This window comes from Malaclemys terrapin, chromosome 1, assembly GCF_027887155.1.
Source record: "Malaclemys terrapin pileata isolate rMalTer1 chromosome 1, rMalTer1.hap1, whole genome shotgun sequence".
In the NCBI taxonomy this organism is placed as follows: domain Eukaryota; kingdom Metazoa; phylum Chordata; order Testudines; family Emydidae; genus Malaclemys; species Malaclemys terrapin.
The window spans coordinates 349,689,132-349,701,826 of NC_071505.1; the positions used below are offsets into that span (position 1 = coordinate 349,689,132).

At 50.3% G+C, this 12,695-nt stretch overlaps 1 protein-coding gene across 1 annotated transcript; it reads right to left on the reverse strand.

Annotated features, from left to right (window-relative positions):
• Positions 1 to 4,078: 4,078 nt before the first annotated feature.
• LOC128832808 (olfactory receptor 52E2-like) lies at positions 4,079 to 12,446 on the reverse strand. The gene is made up of 2 exons (XM_054020435.1): positions 12,179 to 12,446; positions 4,079 to 6,203 (listed from the first exon to the last, which is right to left on the reverse strand). The coding sequence occupies exon 2, from the start codon at positions 6,157 to 6,159 to the stop codon at positions 5,203 to 5,205; it is 957 nt and encodes a 318-aa protein (XP_053876410.1). The 5' UTR covers positions 6,160 to 6,203; positions 12,179 to 12,446; the 3' UTR covers positions 4,079 to 5,202.
• Between the last annotated feature and the right edge of the window lie 249 nt (positions 12,447 to 12,695).

Here is a 12,695-nt window from a genome sequence, read left to right on the forward strand (position 1 = left end):
CATTGCTCTGTGGGGATAGCCCGTGTCCCGCCCCCGGCAGCCATTGCTCTGTGGGGATAGCCCGGGTCCCGCCCCCGGCAGCCATTGCTCTGTGGGGATAGTCCGGTCCCCAGCGCCTGGCAGCCATTGCTCTGTGGGGATAGCCCGTGTCCCGCCCCCGGCAGCCATTGCTCTGTGGGGATAGCCCGTGTCCCCAGCGCCTGGCAGCCATTGCTCTGTGGGGATAGCCCGGGTCCCGCCCCCGGCAGCCATTGCTCTGTGGGGATAGCCCGTGTCCCGCCCCCCGCAGCCATTGCTCTGTGGGGATAGCCCGGGTCCCGCCCCCGCAGCCATTGCTCTGTGGGGATAGCCCGTGTCCCGCCCCCGGCAGCCATTGCTCTGTGGGGATAGCCCGTGTCCCGCCCCCGGCAGCCATTGCTCTGTGGGGATAGCCCGTGTCCCGCCGCCGGCAGCCATTGCTCTGTGGGGATAGTCCGGTCCCCAGCGCCTGGCAGCCATTGCTCTGTGGGGATAGCCCGTGTCCCGCCCCCGGCAGCCATTGCTCTGTGGGGATAGCCCGTGTCCCGCCGCCGGCAGCCATTGCTCTGTGGGGATAGCCCGTGTCCCGCCCCCGCAGCCATTGCTCTGTGGGGATAGCCCGTGTTCTACCCCCGGCAGCCATTGCTCTGTGGGGATAGCCCGTGTCCCGCCGCCGGCAGCCATTGCTCTGTGGGGATAGCCCGTGTCCCGCCGCCGGCAGCCATTGCTCTGTGGGGATAGCCCGTGTCCCGCCGCCGGCAGCCATTGCTCTGTGGGGATAGCCCGTGTCCCGCCCCCGGCAGCCATTGCTCTGTGGGGATAGCCCGGGTCCCGCCCCCGGCAGCCATTGCTCTGTGGGGATAGTCCGGTCCCCAGCGCCTGGCAGCCATTGCTCTGTGGGGATAGCCCGTGTCCCGCCCCCGGCAGCCATTGCTCTGTGGGGATAGCCCGTGTCCCCAGCGCCTGGCAGCCATTGCTCTGTGGGGATAGCCCGGGTCCCGCCCCCGGCAGCCATTGCTCTGTGGGGATAGCCCGTGTCCCGCCCCCCGCAGCCATTGCTCTGTGGGGATAGCCCGTGTCCCGCCCCCGCAGCCATTGCTCTGTGGGGATAGCCCGTGTCCCGCCCCCGGCAGCCATTGCTCTGTGGGGATAGCCCGTGTCCCGCCCCCGGCAGCCATTGCTCTGTGGGGATAGCCCGTGTCCCGCCGCCGGCAGCCATTGCTCTGTGGGGATAGCCCGTGTCCCGCCCCCGGCAGCCATTGCTCTGTGGGGATAGCCCGTGTCCCGCCGCCGGCAGCCATTGCTCTGTGGGGATAGCCCGTGTCCCGCCCCCGCAGCCATTGCTCTGTGGGGATAGCCCGTGTTCTACCCCCGGCAGCCATTGCTCTGTGGGGATAGCCCGTGTTCTACCCCCGGCAGCCATTGCTCTGTGGGGATAGCCCGTGTCCCGCCGCCGGCAGCCATTGCTCTGTGGGGATAGCCCGTGTCCCGCCCCCCGGCAGCCATTGCTCTGTGGGGATAGCCCGTGTCCCGCCCCCGGCAGCCATTGCTCTGTGGGGATAGCCCGTGTCCCGCCCCCGCAGCCATTGCTCTGTGGGGATAGCCCGTGTCCCGCCCCCGCAGCCATTGCTCTGTGGGGATAGCCCGGGTCCCGCCCCCGCAGCCATTGCGCGGATACACTGTTCTGCAAATGGATGAGTTGATTCACAGGTGCCGCAGGCTGCCAGTAGCTTCTTGCCCTGAGGCCAGTGCTGGTGCAAGAGAAAAACGCGCAATGCATAGGTGAGATGGTGGGTTTTGCCACCAGCTCTGCGAAGAGGTCGGGTTTCATTAATGGCTATAGCTTCAGAGCCAGCCCCCCAGATCCCAAATTGCCGCTGGCAATAGACAGAGACTGCAGTGATCATGTGAGGTGCAGGGGGTGGGGCATTTTCAGGCCTACCTGAGGAAAGCAGAGGGGAGCTGGGAAGTTTCTGAGTTTATTATTTTAAAAGAGACAATTCCTGAGGCGGGAACGTCAGGAGAGCGAGGATGGCAGCAGCTCACCCAGAACAGACCTGCCTGGGGCCCACCAGCCTCCTCCCCAACACCAGCGAGACAGAAGCAGTGTTGGTGGCTCTGGTTGGGCTGCTGAGATGAGGGGAGAGGGGCCCCATTAGCATTAAATTAGGTTCACTGCAGGGAAAACGTTGCCCTCACCCCAACACACGTGATTATTTCAGGTTTAAGATTCAATCATATACAAAAATATGGCTCTGCCGGGTGACTGCTGAGTGTGTGTGGGGGGAACTGCCTTACCCTCTCCTAACCTCTGGGGTTGGGGAACAGCCATATTATCCCTATTCATCCTCCCACCCACTCTCCTGCCTGCCAACCAGTTCACACCCCTCCCCCCGTGGCCCCCAAGTCTCCTGTCACACCTGCCCCCACTGTTTCACTCCATTTTCCCTTCAGACTCTCCTTGGCTTCCCCCTTCTGCCCCCCACGCTTCCCTGTCCAGATTTTAAACCAGAGCGCCCAGAGCAGGGGTGGCCAACCTGAGCCAAAGAGCCACAGTAATACGTCAGCAGCCCCCCATCAGCTCCCTCCCCGCTCTCAGCACCTCCTGCCCACCGGCAGCCCCGCGGATCAGCGCCTCCCCCTCCCTCCCCACACCTCCCGATCAGCTGTGCCGTGGCGTGCAGGAGGCTCGGGGGTGGGGGGGGAGGAGCGAGGGCACGGCAGGCTCACGGGAGGGGGTGGGAAGGGGTGGAATGGGGCCAGGGCCTGTGGCAGAGCCAGGGGTTGAGCAGTGAGCACCCCCCGGCACATCAGAAAGTTGGCGCCTGTAGCTCCAGCCCCAGAGTCGGTGCCTATACAAGGAGCCGCATATTAACTCCTGAAGAGCCACATGTGGCTCCGTAGCCACAGATTGGCCACGCATGGCCCAGAGAGTGGCTATTTTCCCAGAAGGCAGCATGGCTTCAATGCCATTGGAAATAATGGTAGACAGCAGCCATCTTCATTAGGGGCAGCCTCTTGCAAACTGTCAACCATTTATGGAAAAATTGGGAGATTTCTGCTGCCAGAAAGTCATGAGATGATGAAGTGGGTTTTAGCCCACGAAAGCTCATGCCCAAATAAATGTGTTAGTCTCTAAGGTGCCACAAGGATGCCTCGTTTTTGCTGATACAGACTAACACGGCTACCCCTCTGAAACATGAGATGATGAGTAGCTTTAAAAACACCCAGCTCATTCACCAACCTCACAATGAACGTGAGCAGCTCGGGGCACACAGGAGCTGGGTAAATTCAAGTTCTCTGCAGCGGTCTTCATTCCCCAGCAATAGTTCTTGTTGCCCCTCATGCTCAAGATTGACTAAACTTTTCACTCCAGTCCACTGTGCATAGGGCCCTGTTGTGAGGTGTTCCCTTCAGGACTCCAGTCCCTGATCTGTATGGAGCCGGTTGTGCCTGGAAACAAAATCCTGAGAGTCTGTAGTCTAGGAGAAGCACGATGCACAGCAGCGGCAGCTTCCCCTACTCTGCAAGCACCAGGGGTGGTGGGGTAGGGGCTCAACCCTAACTGATCAGCAACATAACAATGAAACAACGTTAACCGGGACGACTTAAAGTGCGGAGTTACTGTACTTGGTTGTTCTAAGAATGAGGCCAGTGAATCAATATAGGTCATGAAGGACTTAGTACTGCAAGTGATTCAGTCGCCTGGACATTTGATGACAGTCTCTGTTTCATATGTTTCACAAACTCCAACATGAAATCTCGACACCTACTTCTGACATCTTGGACAATGGGAATGATTACTGTGTATTTTAAAAGTTCCAACTAAAAGAGACTCCAAAATCAATTGCACAAAATGGTGTTATTTGACTCCAAGGCGATGTCGTAGTTCAAGACAGCAGTCTGTTTTCAGAACCCCAGCGTGGGCAACTTAACTATTTCACACCAGGCGGTGTCAGGAATAAATCAATGGGAAGACAGCAATTCTGTCTGATCAAGGATTAAATGAAAGTAAGCACGTTCTTGTCTAACACTGCAGTTTATTAGATTTAAGTGCACACAGACATAAGGAATAGGTTTAGAACATCCCAGATATTTACCTAACAGCTGGAATGGTATTGAGTAATTAGCAGCATGTTCTCCATGGCCAGTTGCTCACCAGCTGGGGAGAAAGGGTGTCAGGAAAAAGGTCTTTCAAGATGGCTTCAGAGGACTCCTCCAAACTACACTGTATTAGCTAAATTTGTATAACTTCTACAAAAGACATAGGTCATAGTGACCCCTACTCGATCATCACTTTTCCTAACTTTCAATAAAAGTCCAATATCAAAGGCATCCAGACTGAAGGTTTTCATCCACTTATCTGCTTTCATTCTCACTTATCTATTTGTCTGTCCACTCCTCCCATTCTGATTAGCGGAAACTGCCAGCTAGATTTTGACCTTGCATTTAAAAGCCTGCTTTCCAATTAACCCTATACTACGTAATGTTCTATTTTATTAATTCATAGTGGCTGAGTGCACATCATATGGTTGCAATTGGCTTGATCACTCTCTGGGATACACACCCCTCAAATACAGGGTACACAGTCCAGTTCTCAAAAACACACAGTTTCACAACTCTCACCAATAAGCTCTAGTAGAATGTCCTCAATTCCTGCAGCAGAGTTCCTGTATTAGCACTTTCCAATGAAAAAATTGGTTTACCCTCCTGATTTCCTGAAAGATTGGATGAAGGAAAATGAGGCAAATTTAGGTCACCGGATCACTGTATATATGACAAAGAAGTTCAGCACTGTAGTTGCTTTCTTTCTCTTTGGCTATCAGAAAGCATAGCTTCAGTTCATCAAACTGATCAAGAAAGCTGCTCACAAAAGGTCTAATGGAAAGTCGCCTTGCTTCAGTAAGCGGAAGAATCTTCTGGTGGTCTGGAAGTCATGGAAAGGACGAGTGACAGGATGTGCGGAGATGGGGGCTGATGGGTGATGTTGAAAGAGATCAGGTGATGGTCAGAGAGAGGGAACTCAGCAACGGAGAGAGCAGTTCTTGGTGATGGAGTGATGTTAGGTTTGAAGAGCTTCTCAGACTGCAAACTTCCACAATGTTGAGCTCAGCCAAACTGGGACAGAGTGCCCTTGATTAAGGAGGAAGTATTCTTTCCCCCTCTTGTCACACAGGATTAAAGTCAGTGGTCCCCAGGCAAGCACATTCTGCAGGTGTATTTGCCCAGTTTCTCAAGAAGCTCTTTGTTTTTGACGCCATAAATGATAGGGTTCAGCATGGTGGGGAGGAGGAAATAGAGGTTGGCCAAGATGATGTGAACATGGGGAGCGATGCCCTGACTGAACCGGTGTGTCAGAGTGGAGAAGAAGAAGGAAGGATAGGACATCAGCATCACACAGATGTGGGCTGTGCAGGTGTTGAGGGCTTTCTGGTGGGCTTTCTTGGAAGAGATTCTGAGGACAGCCCTGATGATCAGACCATAGGAGAGGCCAATGAGTGTCAGGTCTAACATGTTGACTACAAATGGTATTACCAAGCCGTACATCCTGTTGACTGTGATGTCCCCACATGACATCTTCGCCACAGCCATGTGGTCGCAGAACGTATGGGGGATAATGCGGTTGGCACAGAATGGCTGCCTGATCAGGAGCAGGGGCAGGGGCAGAACAAAGAGAACAGCTCTTATCAAACCCACTAGCCCTAGCGTAGCTATTCGTGCATTGGTGAGGATGGTGGCATATCTCAGAGGGTTACATATGGCAACATAGCGATCAAAGGCCATTGTCACGAGGACAGCTGAGTGCATCACAGTACCTGCATGAAAGAAGAACATCTGGGTGAGGCAGCCACCCAAAGTAATACCTTTCATATTAAACCAAAATATACAAAGTGCCTTCAGCACAACGGAGGTAGACGTGCCGATTTCTGTGAGCGCCAGCATGCAGAGCAACAGGTACATTGGCTTGTGCAGGGTCTGCTCTTTGCCCACGACAAACAGAACCATGAAATTTCCCAACAGGCCGATAATGTAGAGCGTAGTGAACGGGATGGAAATCCAGACATGGGCAGCTTCCAGGCCAGGGATGCCCATTAGGATGAATGTTGAAGGGTCAGAGGGGGTGAGGTTGAAAGATGCCATGAGGTGGTAGATGTGTCGATTAGGCTCAGAAATGCTCAAGGTGCCTGTGAAGGGAGAGAAGCACAGCAAGGGGGGTTACACACTTTATAACAAATAGTAAGTTAAATATTTTATAGTTATTATCAATCTAGAAAAGGGGGTGAGCAGTGAGGTGGCAACATTTGCAGATAGCACCAGATTATTTACGTCATAGTCAAGTCCAGACAAGTCCTCAGAGGGATATCACCAAGCCAGGTGAATGGGCAGCATGATGACAGATGAACTTTCATGTCAATAACTGCAACATGTATGCCCATTGGAGGGAAAAGCTTGAACTCCTCAAACATCTAACAAGGTTCTAAGTTAACTGTATGAACTCAGGACATTAATCTGGGCATCATAGTACATAGCTCAGACAAACCCTGCTCATAGTGCATGCCTGGACAGAAACTAAGTAAAACATTGGGATCCAGGAGGAGTGGGATGGGGAATCATACAGAAAATACAACTCCATGAGATCAGTCAATGTTTCACCCTCATCTGGAGTCTTCTGCGTAGCACTGGGCGCCCTTCTCACATAGGATAATGCAGACTTACAGGGGTTCAGGCAAGGGCAACAAGAAGGATCAAGGACCCCAAGAAACTCTCATACAGAGAAAGGTTGAAAAGACTGGGATTGTTACCTTACAAAGGAGAGGAAGAAGAGGGGATATGAGAAAATTCTATAAAAACCTGAATGGTAGAGAATAGACTGAGAATTTCCCTGTCTCATAGCACAGGATCAAGTGGACATTCATTTAAACTGAAATGTGGCAAATTCAAAACAGATAAAAACGAATGCTTTCTTCACTCTATGCCTAATTAGACTGAGGAACTCATTTCCACAAGAAGAAGAACAGGAGTACTTGTGGCACCTTAGAGACTAACAAATTTATTAGAGCATAAGCTTTCGTGGACTACAGCCCACTTCTTCGGATGCATATAGAATGGAACATATAATGAGGAGATATATATACACACATACAGAGAGCATAAACAGGTGGGAGTTGTCTTACTAACTCTGAGAGGCCAATTAATTAAGAGAAAAAAAAAAAAAAAAAAAAAAAAACTTTTGAAGTGATAATCAAGCTAGCCGAGAAACTTGTCAATTTCCACAAGAGGTAGTTGAGGCCATGAGCCAAGTAAGAATCAGGAAGGGATGTACATTTTCATGGATAGTGAGACTATCCAGTTACAATAGTTACAGCTAAATAAATATTTTAGAAAGTCTATATGCCCATGTGTTTCAGGGCACAGTGTTAGGCATTAGGGTCAAGTATCAGAGGGGTAGCCGTGTTAGTCTGAATCTGTAAAAAGCAACAGAGGGTCCTGTGGCACCTTTGAGACTAACAGAAGTACTGGGAGCATAAGCTTTCGTGGGTCAGAACCTCACTTCTTCAGATGGCATCTGAAGAAGTGAGGTTCTGACCCACGAAAGCTTATGCTCCCAGTACTTCTGTTAGTCTCAAAGGTGCCACAGGACCCTCTGAGGCATTAGGGTGTCACTCTCAGGATGGTTAAGTAATCCCCCCCCATCCACCCACTGCTGGGTTTCTTACACCTTCTTCTGCAACACCTGGGGCTGTCACTGTAAGACAGCAAAGAGTCCTGTGGCAGCTTATAGACTCACAGACATATTGGAGCATGAGCTTTCGTGGGTGAACATGCATCCGACGAAGTGGGTATTCACCCACGAAAGCTCATGCTCCAATATGTCTGTTAGTCTATAAGGTGCCACAGGACTCTTTGCTGCTTTTACAGATCCAGACTAACATGGCTACCCCCCTGATACTGTAAGACAGAGGACACTGGACTAGATGGACCATAGGTCTGATTCACGATGCCATTCCTATGCTGGAAAGGAGACAAGTTTCCCCCATGGAAACAGACATTATCATGCTGGACTATGACATGGCGCTCAACAGAATGGTCATGAAAGCCACAAGGGTCTTCGTATTTAGGGCTACAGGCCTGCACCTCTGTTGCTTCCCTTCTTTCTTTTGGTGAGACACTTTCTTGCGGGCACCCAGCTTTGTCTGAGACATAAGTTACAGGGGTTAACTGACACGGGTAAGCAGAGAAATGTGTCAGCATCTCCGCTGCAAACCCTTCTCATTCCTGAATATTGATGAAGTTTGCAGATGACACAAACATTGGGGGATTGTAAATAATGAAGAGGACAGGTCACTGATTCAGAGCAATCTGGACTGGTTGGTAAACTGGGGCAAAGCAAACAATAACATAGCTATGTCAATATCTACATAAGGGAACAAAGAATGTAGGTTATCCTTACATGTTGGGGAACTATTGTGGGAAGTACAATGATTCTGAAGAAGATTTGGGGATATGAACTCACTAAACATGAATTTCCAGTGTGACCATGTGGCCAAAAGAGCTATATGATCCTGGGATGATAACCAGGGGAATGTCAAGGTGAGGGAGAGAAGTTATTTTACCTTTCTGTTTGGCACTGATGCGACTACTGCTGGAATCCTGTGCGCAGTTCTAGTGTTCACGATCTAAAATGTATGTTAATACACTGCAGAGGGTTCAGAGAAGAATCACAAGAATTAGTAAAAGATTAGAAAATCTGCCTTATAGTGATAAACTCAAAGATCTCAATCTATTTAGTTTAACAAAGATGGTTAAGGGGTGACTTGATAACAGTCGATAAGTGCCTACTGGGGAACAAATATTTAATAATAGTCTTTTCAATCTAGCATACAGAGGTGTAGCAGGAGCCAATGGCTGGAAGTTGAAGTTAAAGAAATTCTGAGTGGAAATGAGGCATAATTTTTTTAAATGGTGACAGTAACCATTGGAACAATTTACCAAGGGTCTTGGCGGATTCTTCATCACTTTTTAAATCAAGATGGATGTTTCTCTAAAAGATCTGCTCTAGGAATAATTTTGGGGGAAATCTCAGGCTTGTGTTATACAGACTAGATGATCACAATGGTCCCTTCTGGCCTTGGAATCTACAAAAATGTCCCCAGGAGTCACCTGGAGGTATTTTGCCTGAAAGCTCATGCCTGAGCTTACTGAAGGTGCCTTGAAAATGTTACACTAAGTGTGTATTTCATGAGGCTGAGGGATCCCGTGAGGCACTGAATGAATGAAAGTTTTAGGTGAGAAAAATAATGACTTTACCCCATAAAATCTCCACACTGAGGATGAATGTACCGCCCTCACCATTAATGACTAACAGCGATGGCAAGCAAATGATCCCAGAGCATCCTGGTTTTAAGTCTGTGTCACAGTACCCACTCTCTGAATGACAGTGGCTCCTCCACATGGCATCTGTATTTTGCTAGGCCCTCACATGTCCCAGAGTTTCCCGCTCTCACTATATAACGTGCATATTTCTTAGCTTGCGAGCTGTTCCTTGTAGCAGTTCTTGAAGCACCATGCAGTGTGTAAGGGTGTAACGAGAGAAGCAGCACAGGTGCCTTGGCATTTGCTACTCATGTGTGAGATTTCTCACCAGTGAGACACAGTCACTGATCTCCCCTTTAGCCAAGGGAGCAGGTGTGACGGGAAGCACCTCGTCCCTTGCAGAGGAAGTGCTCTGAGGAGTGTGGGTCGGCTTGGAGCTTGTGGGAGCCATGAATGATTGGGGAGCATGGAGAACACACTGGCGACCAGCGTGCTGTTGAAATCAAGGCAGCCTGGGATGGGGAAGGAGACTACAGACAGGGATCCAGAATATAATGGGAGGTTGAAGCAGCTAAGGTGCAAAGGTCACTAGTTCTTTGTGCCACTGAAATGCCTGAAGTTATGCAAATAACATTCAACAACAATTGGAAACAAAAGTGAGAAAATGTTGTGACACCCAGGTTGCTAGTCTGAGGCTTGCCAGGGGAAAGAGACCCTGAGACCTCTCCAAATGCACTTGGGGCCAGGAAAGGACTCAGCGCTGGCCTAGGACTAAGAATCACAAAGAAAAAATACTTTCATCAGCGCTGCCTTCCTGTCCATGTACCTACCGCTTTGTGCCCCCGCAACCCCTAGTGCTGCCTGCCTGTCCCTGTACACCTCCTGCCTGCCCCCACAACCCCCAGTACTGGCCACTTCTCTATGTAGATCGCCCATACCCAGAATATCCTGCCCTGTCACGAAGTGTTACTCTTCAGCCAGGACGAAAACCTGGTGCCATACCCTACAGGGACGGCTCACACAACTATCTCCTCAGACTAAGTTAAACTCAGTGTCTGCCTGCACCGGGGAAAAAGGGGAGATCAGCCTGAACTGCCTTTCTGGGGGCAAAGGGAACCCCAGCAGCAGCTCAGCCTGTGCAGGGAAGAAGAGAGGGACAGTCCCGGTGGGAGGGAGATAGGACATGGAGACTAAAAGGAGCCAGCGTGAGTAACTCTTCCTCAAAATGATACAAACCTTTAACGTATTGCTGCCCGTGGGATACCTGGACATACCTTCCTCAAGCTTCTTTTCTGTGTTGGCAATTGCTGACATTGCCACGAGGTTGTAGCGGGATTACTCATGGGACGAGGGATGGTCCAGATGGGGGATGGTATCAGAGACAGGCTGCTACAGTGTGGTCCACCTTACATTTCAGTCTGAGACACCTCCCTCATCCCAGGAGACCTTGTGATGCCTCTTTGGTCTGTGCATTAGGCAGGATGTCCATTCCCTGTTTCACCTGGCTTCAGGACTCCACGCTACTGTGATTTGGATACTGCATGACTACTTCCCCCCCACCCCCCTCCCACACTGCATTCCTGGACCTCCCCCAGTGAGATTTCCAACATTGCCTGGTTTCCTCTAAGCCAGAAACATGTTTTTATTTTTACTGCCTTTTGGTGCTTCTCATCCTCTCCAGACCCAAAGATGCAGGGGTACAGAGAAAGCAGATCCCTCACTCCCTGAAAAAAATTATCCTGATTGTTCTGAAGCTCTTAGCCTGTGAGTTTGAGATTTCAGCAACTCTCCTCTCAGTTCTTCTTTCGTCTAAATGAGCTCACCCACCCTTAGAGACCACGGGACGACTCCAGTTGAAGTCACTGGAGGCTCATGGAGAGTGTAAATTGGGCCATTTTTTTATGTCCCTACATGTGGACTTAGGGAGAACTTCTGGCCATCTTGGGAGCTTTGCCATTGATCTCCATGGGACCCTTAGTGTTTAAATTTCAGCTCCCGACTGTGAAAATCATGGCTTCGGGTCCTGCTACAGAAAGCACTATTCTGTTAGGGTGCTGAAAAAGTCTGAAGGAACCCGTTAATTTATGTGGCATTCTGAGACCAGGCATGGAAGATGGGGATTTCAAAACATAGTGGCCCTGATTTGGCTCTCAGTGAGGCCAGTGTCCATTTGGAGTGATCCACTGATAGCAGAATGTGAAAGCAGAATCTGACCAGTGTGGGGCCCATTCTGGTTGTGAACCAGCTGGTACCACAGATTCCCACTACAGAGGCTTTGGCTGTACTACCTAACAGTGCAATGAAGTTGCTGAACTGGAAAACATGAGCGAACCAGAGGACAGGGCTGGCTCCAGGCACCAGCTTAACAAGCAGGTGCTTGGGGCGGCCAAGGGAGAGGGGCGGCACCTGCGGCAATTCGGGGGTGGCAGGTCCCTCACTCCCTCTAGGAAAAACTCACCATTTTTTTCCCCAATTTTTCCCAATTTCCCAAAGCTGATTGCGATCGCGGCTTTTTTTTTTTTCCGCTTGGGGCGGCGGAAATGCTGGAGCCGGCCCTGCCAGAGGAAAAACCACACAGCCCCTCTCCGCCCCCCAAAAGGAAGCTACTGAGACAAATAGAACACAGTAAAAGACAAGGAACTTTTAAAAACAAATATTTGTCTAAACTGTTTCCAGTACATTTGTAGTTCCAGTTTTAACAGGTAAATGCCTTAGAGTTTCTCACAATATTAAACAGTTCAAGTCCCCATGCTAGTGAATTCCTGTTCAAATGGTTCTTGACTTGAACACTGGATCTCGTCCTGAGCCCTTAACACTAACTTTAATGCAGAAAAAGGCAACTCACCGCAATCCTGCTCAGCAGAGAGGAAATCTCGTTATGGTGACAGGAAGGGAGAGCCCTGAGAATCAGCGTATGAATCTCACATGTCTGAGTGTCAGCGTGCTGAACAGCAACCTTTATGATTCCCTTGAACAGTCCCTGTGGACTCTCAGGTTGGCCAGGACTCGCATACAATTCCCTCAGCTCCATGAGCAGCAGAAAGAGCAGAAAATAGACCCTGGAGAACTTCAGCGTGAGAGTCTCCCCCAGGAGTGAAGCAATGATTCGCTGATAACAGGGGTTCAGATTGTTAGGGCAAACTGAGTCTTCCAAACTGTTCAGCCTGTTGACAGATGTTTGGCTGTGTGTGTGTGTTCTTTCTGCCTGCTGTACTGATTCTGGCCAGATAGCCTGTACAACAGACTCTGATTGGACTGCCCAATAAATCCACAAACTCGGTTTTCAGTGAAGGACCTTGGTCAGGTTTATGACCGATGAGACAAGGTGCTAATGCCCCAGCTCAGTGGTTACAGATACACAT